A 20,176-nucleotide genomic window follows, 5' to 3' on the forward strand; every position below is an offset into this window, starting at 1 on the left:
ATATATTAATATTATATTATGTGCATGTGCGCGTGTTCGTGCGTGTGCACCCCAAAACCGCCAAATGATTTGCAAATCCTTTTCAACTTACATTCAATTGAAGAGACTGCAAATACAAGATATTTAATGTTCGAACCAAGAAACTTTTTTTTTTTTTTTGCAAACAATCATTAACTTAGAATTTAATGGCAGCAACACATGGCAAGCAAGTTGGCACAGTGGCATTGTTACCACTCGTGTTACAAAACTCTGTAAACGTTTCGGAACTGAGAAGACCAATTTTTGAAGCTTTTCAGGTGGAATTCTTTCCCATTCTTGCTTGATGTACAGCTTAAGTTGTTCAACAGTTTAGGGTCTCCTTTATGGTATTTTAGGTTTCAAATTGCGCCACACATTTTCAATGGGAGATAGTTTTGGACTACAGGCAGGCAAGTCTAGTATCCGCACTCTTTTACTATGAAGTCACGCTGTTGTAACACGTGGCTTGGCATTGTCTTCTTGAAATAAACGTGGGCTTGGAAGGCAACATATGTTGCTCCAAAACCTGTATGTACTTTACACATCTGTGAAGGCACCATTAATGCTGAAAGTTTCCCATGCCTTGGGCACTAATACACCACCTTACCATCACAGAGGCTGGCTTTTGAACTTTGCGCCTATAACAATCCGGATGGTTCTTTTCTTCTTTTTTTCCAGAGGACACGATGTCCATAGTTTCCAAAAACTATTTGCAATGTGGACTCATTAGACCACAGAACAGTTTTCCACTTTGCATCTGTCCATCTTTGATTAGCTCGGCCCAGCAAAGCCGGCGGCGTTTTTGGGTGTTGTTGATAATGGCTTTCACTTTGCATACTAGAGTTTTAACTGGCACTTACATATTTAGGGACAAACTGTGGTTACTGACAGTGGTTTTCTGAAGTGTTCTTGACCACATGTGGTGATATCCTTTACACGCTGCCGCTTTTTGATGCAGTACCGCCTGAAGGATCGAAGGTCTATAATATCATCGCTTACGTGCAGTGATTTCTCCAGATTCTCTGAACCTTTTGATGATACTACAGACCGTAGATGGTGAAATCCCTAATTTCTTTGCAATAGCTCGTTGAGAAATGTTGTATTTAAACTGTTCGACAATTTGCTCACGCATTTGTTCACAAAGTGGTGACCCTCGCGCTATCCATGTTTTTGAATGACCGAGCATTTCATGGAAGCCCTATCATGGCACCCAACTGTTCCCAATTAGCCTGTTCATCTGTGGGATGTTCCAAATAAGCATCAAATTCTAAATGAGCTAATGTTTGCAAAAAATAAAGTTTTCCAGTTCAAACGTTAAGTATCATATCTTTGCACTCCATTCAATTGAATAGACTGAAAAGGATTTGAAAATCATTGTATATATTATAAAACCGTGATAGAGTGAAGCTGCATAATTGGACGTGCGAAGTGGCGAGGGACAGCTGAAATACATGTTATAGGTAATTTTTAAATAGCTGTTTAATACCCATGCAAAATGCGACCCAATTTTTTCTATTTGAGAATCACTCCTTTAGACTACAAACTAGTTGAGACAAAATTGTCACTGAGGTATAGTCTATATAAATTCCACACTATTAACTGAATATTATTATTACTATAAATAATCTTGTCTCACATTTTATTTTATTTTTTTTTAGCATATAATACTTTTAGACTGTTCTCATTGTAGCAAATGCAATAGTGTAGCTTGACAGGACAAATTGGTTTAATAGGAATTTATATTCTTACTTAAAAGTTAAATGCCTCGTGTTCATGTTCACACAGTTGTTTTTGTTCATCTAAAATTGAATGAGTGACACATAGTTGGCTAGTCAAGAACAGATTTGGCACTGAACAGATGGAGGTAATGAGTGTTAGAGTTGACCCTTGCCCCCCTCTGAGTCAAAGGATTTACATTAATGAAGGTAAGACAGGGATGGAGTCATTTTGGGGGGAAAACAGGAAACAAAGTTAGTCTCAGAATCATCCACTATACAGTGAAATATTTATTCCTGCATGCTATTTTGTTTTTGATATTAGTGTTGCATTAATAAATTATATCAAAACAAAACATGTCAAAAAATATTGTTCATGACGAGTTCCACTATTCAAATAACTACATAAATGGTTATTTTGAAGTCTTCTTCTTTAATGAAATACAGTAGAAGAAAGGTCACTACCTGTCATCGGGAGAGGGTGCAAAACAAAAAAGCTCTGCTCTTGTTTTGAGTAAAATTGGAGCTTTCCTGACCCCTGACTGTCAGCACAGCGACAGGACAGCTTGCTAACATATCCGATTTAAACTCTGCTCAGCCGTAAGCACAGTTTTCTATAATAAGCAAAGTGTAGGTGCCACAAGCCGGGGGCTAACGAGTTAAAACGCAAGCTCAAAGCGGTAGCCGAGCAACTCGAAGCTATTCAGCGATCAGGCCGTTTAAGTTTGGACAAATTTCAAGGCATTCTGATCACACAAAGTGATCCTAAGACAGACTGACATGGTGCAATGTACAATAATTATTGAACTAACAAGTAAGCTGCTAGCCATCAAAGCTAACCACACCTGTAGCTTTCAGTAGGCTGCTTAGCAACTATGAAACGCACACTAAGGAACAAAACTCCCCGCCCAAAACGCCTGGGCTCACGAACAAATTTCAGGAAACCGATGACCCGAATATGACAATGTTGGTTAACATAATACAAAACCTACAATTAGGTATCAGAGGTCTACAATCATGTGGAGATGGTCAATCATTAGATATTAGATGTCTACAATCAAATATAGAAAGTCTACATGCACAGAATAACGGAGATAAATTATTTCTGTGATGATATAAGGAACATTAAACATTAACATTCTCACAGAGGACAGCAGACATAAGTCCTGCAAAAAAAACTGCAGCATTATCAATAGCATCGTTGTTGTTGTCTAAGCGTTTTGAACTTTCACAACACGCTTATTGATAAAAGTTTTACTTTTTTTTTTGATAATACAACAAGTGGTCTGCTAATAACTGACATCAGTGATCATCTACCCGTTTTCACAACCTATGACGGAAACTACAGGGAAAAGAACATGGATAACAAAAGGACACTTTGAAGACTAAGCACAGAGAAAACTATCAATGCTATCAATGATTTTAAGAATGATCTGACAGAACAAAGTTTTGAATGTGTACAGTGACAATTATGTATATAAACCTTTTTTAATGCTTTCATGATGCTTTATAACAAACATTGTCCATGGAAACAACTTTAGTTAGAAACAATCAACTCTGGATGACAAAGGGACCCAAAAATGCTTTTAACAATAAAAATACATTGCGTGGGTTCCCTCCGGGTACTCCAGCTTCCTCCCATCTTCAAAAACATGCACCTGGGGATAGGTTGATTGGCAACACTAAATTGGCCCGAGGGTGTGAATGTGAGTGTGAATGTTGTCTGTCTATCCGTGTTGGCCCTGCGATGAGAAGGCGACTTGTCCAGTGTGTACCCCGCCTTCCACCCGAATGCAGCTGAGATAGGCTCTAGCACCCCCCGCGTCCCCGAAAGGGACAAGCTGTTGAAAATGGATGGATGTATATAACTTAGATCTATATCTTAGAACAAAGATCTATAAATCCAGAAAATAAGTACAAACATAGAAGAAAAAGCTAACCAGCGTCTAAGAATATGAAGGAACGAATATTACAGCTAAGACTGCACTCAACTGATTAGAAAGTGAAATTTATATGGAATTGATTAAAAAAAAGCTTATTAGATAGATTTTAGAACATTCAACGCACAACAGCAACCTATCATTTAAAACAGGCGAATTCACAAACAAAATGAAAGTAGCAAAAGTTATACCAATTTATAAGCCTGGAGACAAATTGAAAAATTGTTTTACAACAAGTGTAACACTCACAGACAGCCATTACGAATACACAGCTAAAATTTCAAAATCAATGGCATTCATCACAATAACAGCAGGGATTGCTAATGCAATAGGTGGTAAACAGTGTGAAGCTGCAGTGTTTACGGACCTAACCAAAGTATTTAACATAATTAACCATAATATCTTGACAAACAAATTAAAACAGTATAGCATTGGAGGGGCGGTCATGAACTGCGTAAGAAGCGACTTCACCAATAAGGAGCAATATGTGAAGCCAGGTGAACATACCTCTACATTGCCAATTATATCTTGCAGCATTCCCCGGATATTTATACTGGGACCAAAATTGTTCAATCTCTTTATTAACGACATTTGTTAAATTACAATACACTTAAAGTTGGTACTATTTGCAGACGATAGGACTGTATTTTGTTCAGAAGAGAACATGCAGAAGCTAACACAAATAACAGAAGACATTAACACATTAAAGAGATGATTGACAAAAACAGACTATACTTGACTCAGTAAAACTAAAATAACACTATTCCGTAACAGCAAAAGAGAAAGTCTAGCACAAATACAGAATGACAAAGTAGACATTAAAAGGGTAAAATAAATAAAATTTTTGGGTGTGATAATAGATCATAAAATTAACTGTAAATGTCATATACTGTAAAAAAAAAAAATATATACAACATAAGCTACTATTGCGGGAAACACTTAAATAATGATGAAATAAATATAAATATTTTCCGGACTAAAAATCACTCCATATTCTCTACCGCTCAATAGTGTTACCATATCTAAATTATTATGTAGAAATATGAGGAAATAACTACAAAAAGTATGCTTCATTCGCTAACCGTGTTACAAAAGAGGTCGAAAAGAATAATATTTAATGCTGGCTATCAAGAACATTCAATTCCTTTATTTATTGAATCAAAAATGTTGAAATTCAATTATTTGGTGCTTTTGCAAACAGCTAAAGTTATGCTCAATGCAAACTATAACCTGCTACCCAAAAATGTACAACAATTATTCTCAAAAAAATTCTGAAAAATATAACTTTAGGAAAAAATGTAACTTATAACATGTGTATGCATGTACAACATTAAAGACTTTAAGTACATCACTATGTTGAATTGAATTATAAAATGGATCAAGCAAAGAATTAAACTAATATGTACTAATATGATCCAGTTTAAGAAACTAAACTCATTCATTCTGATTTCGTATCGGATCAATATCGGTATCGGCCAATACTGAAGGCTTCAATCTTTGTGTTGTAACCAAAGTGAAAAAGTTGTATCGGGACATACATAATGTAGCCTATAATATAATATTATAGTAAAATAGAATCTTAATATTTTAACATTCTTAGCTGATATACAGTACATGTGGAAAAATAAACACTTAACTTTTTAACGATTAAAGAAAAAAACAGACGTGTCAAAGTAACAAGCGATTCAACTGAAGTGATTCAACTTCATTCCTAACTACAGTATAAGTGCCTAAAAATAAGTTGTATGCAGAGTAAAACTTCCAAATGATATATTTTGTACTGATTGACTTTGGCCAGTGACACTGCTGCAAAAGATAAAATATGTACCACTTCTTGCAATTTAAATATATTCGCACAAACTGTTTATATAATTGAATAATAGGGTGTTATTTTAAGTCTTAATGCTTAAGATATAAAGATTTATGGAAATGGGTTGTTAAAAAAACACGCTGTGGAAAGCACTCTGACTATTGTAATTATAAACACAAAAAAATGACAAATAATCATATTTAATCATCTGTGATATTTTTAGGAGACAGCAGCCATGCCAATTAAGACAATATGTATCATGGCATAAAATGAGATAAGTTAAAAAAAGAAGTAATTTTACTCTCGCACACGGTGTGAAAAGTGCTTGTAGAAATATCTTAAATATGGATGTTCATCATTACTAGTGTTGTGGATGTCTGAACTCTACAGGTATGAGGAGAAAGCAAAAAAACACCTGGAAAACCACAAGCGCACCTGCACCGCCAAACTGGCAGACAGTGAAATCCTGAAAGAGCGGATGAGCTACAAACGCAAGGCTTCACTCTCAAACCAACAGCTGCTAGACGAGCTCTTCTCTGCAAAGCCCCAAAAGAAGCAGAAGAGTCTAACGCCAAAACCTTCCAGGCCCTTCCCCTGTTGCATGTCAAGCCTGCGGTTGCGGCTTCAGCGCCTCTCATCCAAGATTGGGGCAGCACCACAGGGTCTCCGTCTTGTAGCCCGGCTGGCCTCTCAGAGTGCCTGGGTTATTTTATGTGGTCAGAGGCTCATGTTGTTAAACCCATTTCGGGTGCAGGAGACCCTGCTGTTTAAGAGACTCCTACAGAATAATATACTGCCAGCAGTCACTCTGCAGAATACTATACATATAACAGAAGGGTAATATATCACTCACTTCTCACTAGCAATTAACCAAACCTAAATTATTGTCAATGCTTTTAGTACAGCTATTTCAAACAGGAGTAATACATCGTAATCCTAGATCGTATTGTGCCACATTGCATCTACATAGCTGAATATAAACTGAATGCATTGTCTCATCTGCAGAAGTTTAGGGGGGACAGAGTACATTGAGACTTTATGCAACATGGAGAAACAAAACCCAGACCTGAACGGTGGGATGTTCATCTCTGACCCAAGACTTGTGGCCAATGGGTTTAAAGTCAGACTCACTCCAGGTAAAATCTTTTAAATATATACCTTGCTATATTTCTCAGCTAGGCCATATGACTGTACAGAACAGGAGTCGGCAACCCCACACCACCCTGAGCATTTGTTTAAACAGATATTTTCTGACTATGAGGCCGTGAATGTATATTGTCTGAGTCCTGACTTTGGGGTTGGATGAGCGTGGACAACTACAGTAGTTTTTTGACTTATTGTAATAATACCGTACATCATTTACCTTTAGAGAGCGGACTTCTATGGTACTTATATCAAACTGCTTGTCAGTTATATACACCATCAGTAGCTTCTCCATATTTTCATCGATACATGTCCACCATTTAGATATTATTTTACATCCTTTCGCTGATGTTAGGACTTTGCTTCAGTAAAATGCTAATTTCATACTCCTTCAGTAAGTCGCTTTTTTGATGATTTTTATCTATAACTTGATGAATATCATCCGCTTCTCCTCAGCACTGTATCACACTCACTTTCTTAAAAACGCACCTTTATATTTCAATATCGCTGATTCGTGGCAGCAATATTGAATAATGTCCTCAAGGGAGGGCAAAGGCCCCTGATAATCTTCTACGCTGTCCTGGTCACCTTCTTCAAGGCCTTCCTGTCTCCAGCAGAGCATGCAGAAAACCACCCAGTTATGTAGTACATCAGCAATGGCTCTATAGTGGCCCGATAAAAAGATGCCTGCGGTTTCTCCTCAAGTTCGTTCCTCTGCAGCATGAAAAGGAAGTGGAGTTTTTGCTGTGTCTTTTTGACCAATGCTGAAGTGTTGGTAGTCTTTGGAGGTCCTTCAAGATGTAAGTTCCCACAAACTTAAAGGAGGCCACACTCCACACAAGCTCCATTTAGTACACGTAGAGCATTTTACCTCTCTGTCTTCGAAAATCAATGACCTTCTTGGTCTTTGTGGTGTTCAGGTTGTTCTTAGTAGACCACCCTGTCAGCACCTGTATTTCCTCTCTGCAGGCTGTTTCATCACCCCCAGGATCAGCTCCACCACTGTGGTGTCGTCTGTGAACTTGATGATAGTGTTTGAGTTTGGATGAATAGGGACGCAGTCATACATATGGTCAAGGAAGGGGCTCAACACGCAGCCCTGAGGATAAGGCAGTGCTGATTGACAGGTCTGGAGAGCATAGTTGACCCATCTTAACAATCTGAGGTTGGTTGGTCAGAATTTTTTTTTTATCTAGGAACGGATAAGGGGCGTAGATCCAGGAAGCTCAGCTTCTACACTACGATGTTGTGGAGGATGGGATTGTATGCCGAGCTGTGGTCGACAAACAGCATCCGTAGATAGGTATTCTGAAGTTCCAGATGTCACACAGCTGTGTGGAGAGCAGCGACGATGGTGTCCTCCATGGACCGGTTTAGCCTGTAGGCAAACTGGTGTGGCTCAAAGTTCTGGAGGAGGCAGACTTAGATGTATTAAAGAACAAGTCTTTCAAAACACTGCATAACAACAGACATCAGTGACTCTGGTCTGCAGTCATTTAAGTATTTTATGATTGTTTTTATGAGGAATGTGATGACAGTGTCCTGCTTAAGACAGGGCAGAACTTGGGCTTGTGTCAGGGATGAATTTAATATCCCTTTTAGTACTTCAGCCAACTGGTCTGCACAGTCCCGGCGCACCTTGCCCAGTATGCCATGCGGCCTAGCCTTCAGTACCCGCCTTATCTGGTGTTTTTGGAGGACGAACCGTGGAGGGCTAGAGGTTAGATGGGGCATCTGTGACTGGTCTGGATGGGCAAATAAGTGATTGAGTTCCTCTACTAGCAAGTCTTCCTTGCTGATGAGTTACTTTTGTAGCTCGTCAGGTGTTTGATGCTTTGCCACACCCGCCGTGAGTATTTGTTCTTCAGGCGCGCCTCCACTTTTCCTCCTATACTCCACATTAGCAGCATTGATGCCTCTCCTTAGGTCAGAAATCGCCCTGCTGTATTGCTCAGTGTCCCCCAAGTGGAAGGTAGCATTTTGAACCTTTTGAAATGTCTCAACCTCTGAGGTAAATCACAGTTTTTGGGGAAGATGGACCCGGCTGCGCTTATCCACAGATATGGTGTGTGTACAGTGTCTAATACAAAACACTGACTGTGTCATGGTATGGAAGCAGTCATGCATGCAGGAACAAAAAGCAGGAATTGGTGGTCAGATGTGCTCAGATGGGGTAGAGAAACAGTCTTGTAGGCTCGGTTCAGATTGGAGTAAACCTGATTCAGGGTATTCTCACCTCGAGTTAGGCACTAGCCTTGCTCACAGGCCCGCTCTGAAACCCCTGTTTTGATTACGATGTCTGACCGGCGTTGTCTTCTCCACGATCTGGGGACAAGCCACTGTGAGCTCAAAGCTCTGTAGATGTCATCTATGATGTGGTAAAACGAATACAACTCGCTTGTAATTTCTATTCGAAACATATATCTGATTGACCAAATTTCGGTAAGGGTTTTGTGAAGTAGGCTGCTGAGATCACTTATACGACCACATTCATACAGCGGCACACTTACAAGACAGATGAAAATGCACCAATACAGAGAACCAGTAACCGCATCATCTGCAAGTGCCATCGTCTTAGCAAAAAGGTTTTAAAAATCCGTCCATTCCAAATGAGACATAATACACAATTACACAACTTGTGAAACGTGCACAGACTTATTTCTTCTTCATTATAAGGATTATTTTTCTTTTCTCTTGGAAAGGGTCCCATAAATGCCAGTTGTTACTGAACTGGATAACCACAGTCTACATTGGCACTTTGCCTGACAGCATGACCTCTCAGTGGGTTTGCAGGTGATCAGAATGTTTGCCCTTTGAAAAATTCTAATAATTTACAGCTATGCCAGCCTCAGGAGGTGTGTGCCTAACACCGGCATTTGGAGCATGAAATCTCGGAATAGTTGTTACTCAAATATAAATCAAAATGATTTGTGATATTTCCTCTTTAAATGACAGGTAGTATTTTTTTCACTTCCTTTCAATCTGCTGAGGCTTCTATTAGTCATTTAACACTCCATTTGGCCCTTCCTTTTTTGACTAAGTCATTAGTCAAACTGTAAATCATAGCATTTATTTATTATTATTTCCTGGAGATCGAGTCTACGTCTGCAGCATATTAATCGTTGTTTTCTGCTTGTTTTGGCCAGTGGTCACGCCACCTGAGAGACATCTGGAAGTGACAGCACTGGCAGACTGCGTACCTTTCCTCGGTGTAGAGGACCTCAGGGAGATCATGACTGCAGTGCATCACAGGAAGGCCAAGACTGTCCAGGAGTGTCGGCCCCTGAAAGTTTCCAACTACCTTCAAGTAAGAGATAAGTTTAAATCTTATCCGTTTTTTTTTTTTTACTATTGAACTAATTCACTGAACTGTGACTTGTCTGTACAGAGTGAAGCTGTTCGACTTGCCCGGCAGATGCCTTCACATTTATCAAGGGAGGATGTGGAGGACATCCTTCGACGGATGGAACAGCAACTTGGTGAGGACAACCACATCTGTTTCCACGGAAGGCCATTTCTACAACTCCTGTGTGAAATCCCTCATACTGACCAGGAGATTAAGTCTCTTCTAAAACCTTTGGGATTATAAAACCGATGACGCCACAATACCACTAGTTTAAATAGCTGTAATTTTAACATAACACACCTTGTGAAAAGTTTTCGTACACCCCACTCTATCTATGTTTCGGTTTCCAATTAAGATTTTAGCCAAACGGTTTATCCAGTTTTTGTAAGCCGTCTCGGTTACCATACAGCTAAACATTTGTGGTGCCAAATTGGTCCATTTGCCCGTGAATCAAGTGCCTAAACAAAGAAGACTGTAAAATAATTATTATAAAAGAAAAAAAGGTTGTAAGTGCCAGCATTTTGAGGAAGTAAATGACAAACTTTTCAAAAAGAAAGAACTAACAGAGTGCAAAGGTAATGTCAGTGTGGCTCTACCCTCTTTTCTCCCCACTCATCACCGTCTTTGCCGACAAGAGTTTTCAATAATGGTAAAAGTGATGTTCAAGGATCTATGATCATTTTAATTTACATTAAAACACTTGCTTTTGTTCTAGATAATATGTATTGGCTATGCTTTGGTGTACATTTCGCATACATTTTGCTGCACAGTCACATTTATAACCTACTTCTGCAAGATTGATATCAACATCGTTTGTGGAGGATTTCTACCCGCCATCCTCTCAAAAAGTATCCTAATTTATCTTTTGATAATGCACACTGTTTGAATATATAGATTTAAAGGAGACCTGCACTTTTGTGTAGTTTTTACTATGATTTACAATCCGTATGTGAGACAAGAACACATATGTTTTTTTTAATGCATTGTAACTCGAATATAAACGCTGGCAAAAGTCTGCTAACAATGGAGGTAATAGGATTCGCGGCATTCCGCCTATAAAGCACTCTAAAAACATCCAAACACCTCCATCAACGTTTTGTATTCATCCTTTAAGCATATATCTTATGTAGTATCAGGTACATTATAAATAGCATTTAATTTTGACGTATTATGGTCATTTTACGCGTATGACAACATATCTCCAAGGTTCTCATAGTCATCATTGCCACTGGCGTCCCACTGGGTGTGAATTCTCCTTGCCCAGTGGGTGTGATTTTTCTTTGCCCTTACGTGGGTTCTTCCGAGGATGTCGTAGTCGTTTGTACAGTCCTTTGAGACATTTGTGATTTAGGGCTATATAAATAAACATTGATTTATTGATTGATTGATTGATTTATTGATTAATTTCACAGATGCATCACAATATTTGCTATTTCTTTTTACAACAGTAACTATTATGCTTGGCAGACTTCATGACATCAAATGAGAAAAATTATGATCCAGAACCTTATATTTTTGAGCCACAATATACTAAATATGATCTATACGTTTCACAAGCTAAGCGATGAGCAGATCCAACAAGTAGCACTATTGCTAAACAATACATACAAACTACAAACGTAATAGAAAATCAAGAATTAACTTTTACCAACTCAGAGGCGATACAGCAGCTCACCGGCTTAGTATGTCAATAGCTGCATGGGCTAGTTACCTCTCTGTGACCAAGGCGCCGGTAAAAGTATTTCCTTGTCATCAGTGCTTATAATAATAATAATAATAATATTGCTAAAACGTGGTTAATATTTAGGTCACAAGATGTAAATAGGATATTGTTGGCGGTTTTTGGATGTTTTTTAGAGTACTTTACTCCCATTAGCTGTATTATTAGTCGTATATTATGAATTAGACTACATAAAAAGACACATATGGTCTTGTCTCACATAGGGATTGTGAATGATAAGCAAAATTCTAAAAACAACTCTAGTTTGCCTTTTAAAACAAACATCATTGCTATTTTTTTCGAGACACTGTCAAAAATAAAGTTCATTAACATAATAGAATATTCCAGTCACAACATTTGGTATACCTGCTTACTCTCAGATTGATACAGAGCTGTATAAAAATGCTGATTGAGCTGTATTTATATCACTGCATGTCGGTGTTGTTATGCGCATGCCAATATTAGATGAAAATTATACGTTATCCTACCTTCTCTTGTGTTCCCTCAAACCAAGGCCACAATATCGCCGGCTTTTTCCGTTTGAGTTTAGCGGCTAATCCATTTTCACAATGGTCCAACATGACAAAACAAAAATGTCATTAAGACACAATAAAACACGTACCGTATTTTTCGGACTATAAATTGCGTTTTTTTTCATAGTGTGGCCGGGGTTGCGACATATACTCCGGAGCGACTTGTGTGTGAAATTATTGACACATTACCATAAAATATCAAATAAGATTATTTATCTCATTCGCGGAAGAGACGAAGAAAATGTCAGCAATCCTCACACACGTCAGCAATCCTCACATACACGTTAACCAATAAGAATTTGGCGGGGGGGGGGGGTCATGGCAGAAGTGCATTGTGGGTCATGGAATGCTAACTGCTATATGCTACTGCCGTAGCTATTAAAATGGATCATTTCATCTTTGGCGCTAACTTATAAAAACTGAGAAGGGCTGAACAAAAACGGCACCGAAAAGGAAATCATGTACTGCAGATTACACAATATGAAATAATATTATTTATGTCAGTCGTGGAAGAGAGGAAGAAAATGTCAGCAATTGTCACACACACATCAGCAATTGTCACATACACGTCAACCGATAACAATTTGGCGGGGGATGGTCATGGCAGAAGTGCATTGTGGGTCATGGAATGCTAACTGCTATATGCTACTGCCGTAGCTATTAAGATGGATCATTTCATCGTTGGCGGTAACTTATAAAAACTGAGAAGGGCTGAACAAAAATTGGACCGAAAAGAAAATCATGTACTGCAGATTACAAGCTGAATGTAGTGAAATACTGTATGCAGCAGAAAACGACAAGAGGAAGCGGCACATACCTTTGGAGTTGGCAGAGGTGTTTAGAAGCGACATCGAGGAAGAAGATTTCATGGGATTTATCGATTAGGAGTAACAGATTGTTTGGTAAACGTATAGCATGTTCTATATGTTATAGTTATTTGAATGACTCTTACCATAATATGTTACGTTAACATACCAGGCACGTTCTCAGTCGGTTATTTATGCGTCATATAACGTACACTTATTCAGCCTGTTGTTCACTATTCTTTATTTATTTTAAATTGCCTTTCAAAAGTCTATTCTTGGTGTTGGATTTTATCAAATAAATTCCCCCTAAAAATGCGATTTATACTCCAGTACGAGGTATATGTTTTTTCCCTTAATTTTCGGCCGGTAAGACGTATACTCCGGAGCGATTTATAATTCGAAAAATACGGTACCCTATTTATTTTATAGACATCAAAGAGGATGGATTGGATTTACATAATTTCCTATAGGAAAAATTGCTTTGATTTTTGTGTTATTTGGTATTCCTCTGACCTTTTAAAACATATCATTAACAAATTATACAAGTACAACTGTATTTAGTTTTTTCTTTATATTTGTAGACTTTGAAACAGTGATAATAATTGGGAAATAAATGGTTACAGTATTAATAAGCTTGTAAAGGTTAACACAGCTGATGACCTAAAGACTACTGGGCAGGGTTTTTATTTAACAGACTTCCACCTTTAATTACAGAGCTATGTCTTCTTTTTTATTTTGCGTAATGCCATTTTATGCAAAGAAGAGTATTTGTGAAATATGAAAAATAAAAATAATGTAACCATAGTTTTTATACTTTACATGGATGAAAATATTTTCCTGACAAAAATGACTGTATAAAATCAACAGAGTTCACCAAATTCAAGACTTTCCTCCTTTCCAATGCCACAGTACTTTGTGCATTTTGTGCATGGAGCTGCCTTCACTTTTGTCATCACTAAGAAAACATATCTTACAGGTAAGATCAGATCAGGCCACTCACTTGTCTAATTAATATGTATTTTTTTTCCTTCATAAATTTTGGGTACGTTTAGTGGATTTAACACGATCAGAATTTTAGGAGCTTATATTGTTTATTTCATTTTTGTCAACTTCATGTAATCAACCATTTAGACATGACCAACAACATTTGATGCATTTCTAATTAAAATCCTCATTCTCTGTGGGCTGTACCTGTTTATTGAGATTAATTAAAACTTGCATGACTGGAAATTAGTATCATTTTTATTTAATTGCTCATTATAAAAACACAAATCAGTGACTGTTTCAACTATTTCAAAGTTTGTTCATGTTGGAGTGTCCATATTTCAAAGGACATTGAAGGCACTTAAAGGGGAACATTATCACAATTTCTGAAGGGTTAAAACCAATAAAAATCAGTTCCCAGTGGCGTATTTTATTTTTCGAAGTTTTTCTAAAAATTTTACCCATCACGCAATATCCCAAAAAACGGCTTCAAAGTGCCCGATTTTAACCATCGTAATATCCACCCGTCTATTATCCTGTGATGTCAAAGCGTGACCACACGGGCGGCATAGCTCGTTTGGTAGAGTGGCCGTGCCAGCAACTTGAGGGTTGCAGGTTCGATTCCCGCTTCCGCCATCCTAGTCACTGCCGTTGTGTCCTTGGGCAAGGCACTTTACCCACCTGCTCCCAGTGCCACCCACACTGGTTTAAATGTAACTTCGATATTGGGTTTCACTATGTAAAGCGCTTTGAGTCACTAGAGAAAAGCGCTATATAAATATAATTCACTTCACTTCACTTCACACAGAAACAAACATGGCGGATAGCACAGAAAGGTATAGCGATATTAGCTCGGATTCAGACTCTGATTTCAGCGGCGTAAGCGATTCAACAGATTATGCATGTATTGAAACGGATGGTTGGAGTGTGGAGGCAGGTAGCGAAAACGAAATTGAAGAAGAAACTGATGCTATTGAGCCATATCACGACAGACAGTTGCACGGGAGGAAGCGAGGACGAATTCGGCGATCGCCTTCTAACCAATGATTGGTATGCGTTTGTTTGGCATTAAATGTGGGTGGAGGGAAAGGCTGGATGCAAATATAGCTACAAATGAGGCATATTGATGCAATATGTACATACAGCTAGCCTAAATAGCATGTTAACATCGATTAGCTTGCAGTCATGTCGTGACCAAATATGTTTGATTAGCACACTCTACGTAAGTCAATAACATCAACAAAACTCACCTTAGTGAGTGGTCAGTGGTTCAGTGGTCTATTTTCCAATATTGCACATTTTTCTGACTTTATCGTTGGAAATACATCTGCTTTGAGTGTCGCAGGACATCCAAACATTCTTGCCATCTCTGTCGTAGCATAGCTGTCGTCGGTAAAGTCTGCGGAACAAACGAGGGACTTTCGCATCTTTTGGCCACGGGTGCAACTTGAATCTGTCTCTGTTCGTGTTGTTACACCCTCCGACAACACACCGACGAGGCATGATGTCTCCAAGGTACGGGAAAAAAGTCGAAAAAATGGAAAATAACAGAGCTGATTCGACTTGGTGCATGTAATAAGATTGAGAAAATGGCGGATCGCTTCATGTTGTGACGTCACGGGTGAAAGGTCCTCGCTCCGACAGGCTATCAATTGTAAGGCGTTTAAATCACCAGATTTACCCTTTTAGAGTTCGGAAAATCGGTTAAAAAAACATATGGTCGTTTTTCTGCAACATCAATGTATATATTGACGCTTACATAGGTCTGGTGATAATGTTGGTGTAAGAGTAACGTGTGACGAATAGAAAATTGGTTTGTTGCACATTTAGAGGTGATAATTAGACTGTCGTACTTTGTTTTTGTCGTAGATTACGGCCAACAGGAAGGTGTTACGGTTTTTCAAGAAATCTTCTAGCAGTGTCACATTTCTGTTATGCCGCTACAGTATGAACATAGCATGCATCCACTGTTTTAAACTGCCCACGTGTCTCCACTTTGTACACTATTTACCTCAGGTATACTGTAACATTAAAGGATACTCAAACTAATCGTACTGTGCCTCGGCCCACTTCACACCTAAAGTCTGACTTGTTTGACTAGTCTAAATACACTGATCCACATCCAGATGCTACATACTTCCCCTCCTCTGGAAAGACTGGAATATGTAATCCAGAGCCCGTCACAATTTCGGGCAAGCGGACGCAACATAGCCAAGTTATAGAATGGCTGCATTGTGACCGTTCCCCTCCGGTAATAAAATAAATAAGGCTGTCTTGGGTTGACTTAGACAAAAATGTGTTTTTGAATAATATCAATGCATAGAAAACAAATTGTTTAATCTTGTGTTTTTATTGCAAATTTACAACATCTAATAAAATATTAATGAATAAAAATTTAAATAGAAATAACAAAACACTATGACGGGCTTCACAGTGGCAGAGGGGTTAGTGCGTCTGCCTCACAATACGAAGGTCCTGGAGTCCTGGGTTCAAATCCAGGCTCGGGATCTTTCTGTGTGGAGTTTGCATGTTCTCCCCGTGAATGCGTGGGTTCCCTCCGGGTACTCCGGCTTCCTCCCACCTCCAAAGACATGCACCTGGGGATAGGTTGATTGGCAACACTAAATTGGCCCTAGTGTGTAAATGTGAGTGTGAATGTTGTCTGTCTATCTGTTGGCCCTGCAATGAGGTGACGACTTGTCCAGGGTGTACCGCGCCTTCCGCCCGATTGTAGCTGAGATAGGCGCCAGCACCCCCTGCGACCCCGAAAGGGAATAAGCGGTAGAAAATGGATGGATGGATGGACAACACTATGACAGTATACTTTATTTCACTAATTTTAGTTTTTGGCACAATCCTGGCAGACTCTGCATCAAAATGCAGAGTTATATTGTGTTCATGCGGTGACAGAATAGAAAAGGGCTGGGAATCATTTTGCTGCAAAACTTAATGCAAAGCGTGCCCTGTCATTTAATTTTTTGACGATTCTCTGTCTGCAGCTGGCCAAACTGGGAGTTATCGAAGACCGCAAAGTGCAAAAAAAAAACGACCGTCCCATCGATCAGCACAATATTGTTCTGCCTATCAGAAAAACTCAGTATTCCTGATGGTCAGCCTGCTCCTGGGCTGTGTTTGTCTAAGGAGTTTCATTGTTGAGTCTGATTCGTTAGACATTTTCTCCAGTTATTTGACTGTATTTTTGCTTGTATAGCTAGCATGTAGCTACATGTATTATTGCAAGAGCACAGCTCATTTGCAACTATTTATTCCACCTCAAAAAGTGTAGGGCAAAAAACTCAGGAAATTAAATAAACAGCAGAGATTGGATAGCTTAGTGAGGTCTACAAATCAGCCGCAGAGGAGTTAGCTTCGGCGCAGAAAACACGATCAAACTTGCCTGTCTAGAGCAGGAGTGTTAAACTCGTTTTCTTTGAGCCACTTAATAGTTACGGCTGCCCTTTGTGGGCCGCTTGTAACAGTGAATATAAATTAAAGACTAAAAAGCAGATATCAAAGTATTTATTTTTAATTTACCAAACAACATTTATGGAATATATGCAGAGGCAGTATTGACTAGATTTACGCATTGGGCAAACCATCCCATGGTATTTTGAAATCACAAACTAGATGAAATTCTAACTTATATTTGTCAGTAAACTACAAATGGCTGACGGGGTGCAAACATAGTTGTAGAGGCCCTGGCCTAGTGTAGAGCTTCGTCACGTGAATGAGATCGCCCACAAAAAGGCGCATAAAGAGATTCTCAGGAAATGGCTTGAAGATTGTCTGTTAAACTATGTAAAAGTTTAACCAAAGCACCACTATTGCATGTTACATAGACAACAAGGAAGTGTTTTAAATGTAAAAATAAAAAAAATTATGACCCTTCGAAAAGACATAATTGCATGCAGCACATGTACATTTTCTGCAAAAATTTATTGAACTAAGCAGGCAGGAGGAAGTGCTTTATTGACGTACGTTATTTCCAAGCATTCGTAAATAATTTAAAACAATACAGTGGGCCAGATCTGGCTCCCAGGCCTTGAGTCTGACATCTGTGATCTAGAGGAAGTAAACTTAACAAGGTTTACGTAGTTGAACTTGTGGAAAGATTATCACCTTTGCCAGAGGGGAGCGGTGAGACAGCCTTCCTTCCCGAGCAAACTATACTACACCCTTACGTCGCACACCTGGCCCAATGTCCGACAAGCCTCACCAGGGCCGAAGCCAACCAGAGGCGCGCAGTGGCATGGCATGCTACGTAATAGACGGGTCTCATAGCTGACAGCATGTGGCCTATCACTGATATTCCTCCAAACAGACCCGCTTACAGGTGGAATCCGTGGTAGTCCATTTGCCTCACTCCCACGCAAGAAGGAGGGGGGTTTATAGAAAAGTGCTATCCATCCATCCATCCATTTTCTACCGCTTATTCCCTTTCGGGGTCGCGGGGGGCGCTGGCGCCTATCTCAGCTACAATCGGGCGGAAGGCGGGGTACACCCTGCTATATCAAATAAAATGTATTATTATTATTCAGTGTACGATGTTTTGACTGTCAGGTTGATATTCGAATCAAACTCCTCCGAATCTAATAGTCTACTCTTATAAGACAACCATAATGATAAACGACACAATTTATAATAAAAACAAATTAGACTCAAAATGATCCAAAAGTCAAACCTTAAGCATTCTACAGTATATCACTGGTGACTACTTTGTGTGCATAACAATGGCATGACATGTCATTTAACTATTGCAATCACACTGCATTAGACGAAGTAAATAATCAGAATGACTGATGATGGGACAAGAAAAGTATTGTATTGTAACACTTAGATTAAAAGATTTCTGTCACTTCAATGATGTCAGAGTGTTAGCACAGCACTGACGTCATTAGCGGGCAACAGTGTTGTTGTTGTGGTGGGAACCCCAAGGAAAATAAAGCAGGAAGCACACTTGCTCCAAACGAGAATCAGTTCCGTGTTTTTTGTTATTTAAGAGTATTTTCTAAACTCCATTCATCTAAGACGCTACATTGGTGGCAGCATTGTCCTGAGTATGTACCTGGCATTTTAAGTGCTTTCCCTCTTTGGATAACTAGCAAACTTTCTCTGCTAGCCAGCTGGCTCTGCTCGTGAGCGACATGTTGGACCCAAGACATCAGTATTTTGATGACATAAACAAGGATTATTCTGAGAGTGCTGATGTGTAGACTGGTGGCCTGAGTGTTGTAAAGGTTCAGGACCTTGGACTTTTCGGATTGCTACTGGCATTTGGAGATGGCGCAAGAAGACCGTGAGAAGACAGCCTTTACAACTGAGCAATGTGTGTATCAGTTCAGATCTATGCCAATGGGGCTCACAAATGCACCAGCAACATTACAGCGGATTATGGAGTTGGTCTTGAAAGGGCTGCCATGACATATCTGCATGGTATATATTGATGATAAATTCATATTTAGTAAGTCATTCAAGGATCCCCTCAGTGTTGTAGGGGAGGTCTTCTCTCGGGTTGAGGCAGCTAAGCTCCGGCTAAAAGCCAGGAAGTGCTATTTTGCTGGGGACCATGTGGTCTTTCTCGGGCACGTTGTCTTTGGTGAGGGCCTTCGCCCTGACCCCAATAACACTGACAAGGAAGTCCTGGCATTTGCCTCGTTCCGCTACTGAGGTACATGCTTTTTTTAAGGCTTTGTTCCTAATATAGGAGATTTGTCAATCAATCAATGTTTACTTATATAGCCCTAAATCACTAGTGTCTCAAATGGCTGCACAAACCACCATGACATCCTCGGTAGGCCCACATAAGGGCAAGGAAAACTCACACCCAGTGGGACATCGGTGACAATAATGACTATGAGAACCTTAGAGAGGAGGAAAGCAATGGATGTCGAGCGGGTTTAACATGATACTGTGAAAGTTCAATCCACAATGGATCCAACACAGTCGCGAGAGTCCAGTCCAAAGCGGATCCAACACAGCAGCGAGAGTGCCGTTCACAGCGGAGCCAACAGGAAACCATCCCAAGCGGAGGCGGATCAGCATCGCAGAGATGTCCCCAGCCGATACACAGGCAAGCAGTACATGGCCACCGGATCGGACCGGACCCCCTCCACAAGGGAGAGTGGGACATAGAAGAAAAAGAAAAGAAACGGCAGATCAAC

At 39.4% G+C, this 20,176-nt stretch overlaps 1 protein-coding gene across 5 annotated transcripts in view; it reads left to right on the plus strand.

The window, feature by feature from the left end:
* pms1 (PMS1 homolog 1, mismatch repair system component) overlaps positions 1-18,458 on the plus strand; it is a 45,548-nt gene extending 27,090 nt beyond the window's left edge. Inside the window, exons 9-13 of one of the 5 annotated variants that reach the window (XM_061918563.1) lie at positions 5,874-6,320; positions 6,489-6,619; positions 9,773-9,933; positions 10,015-10,105; positions 17,015-18,457. In XM_061918563.1, the coding sequence (XP_061774547.1) occupies positions 5,874-6,320; positions 6,489-6,619; positions 9,773-9,933; positions 10,015-10,105; positions 17,015-17,226 (1,042 nt within the window). In that variant the 3' untranslated portion in view covers positions 17,227-18,457. Of the gene's footprint in view, positions 1-5,873; positions 6,321-6,488; positions 6,620-9,772; positions 9,934-10,014; positions 14,262-17,014 lie in introns of those variants that run through there. The other 4 variants (XM_061918561.1, XM_061918565.1, XM_061918564.1 and 1 more) reach the window with 4 other exon arrangements.
* The last annotated feature ends 1,718 nt before the right edge of the window (positions 18,459-20,176 follow it).

This window comes from Nerophis ophidion, linkage group LG13 (assembly GCF_033978795.1).
Source record: "Nerophis ophidion isolate RoL-2023_Sa linkage group LG13, RoL_Noph_v1.0, whole genome shotgun sequence".
NCBI lineage: Eukaryota > Metazoa > Chordata > Actinopteri > Syngnathiformes > Syngnathidae > Nerophis > Nerophis ophidion.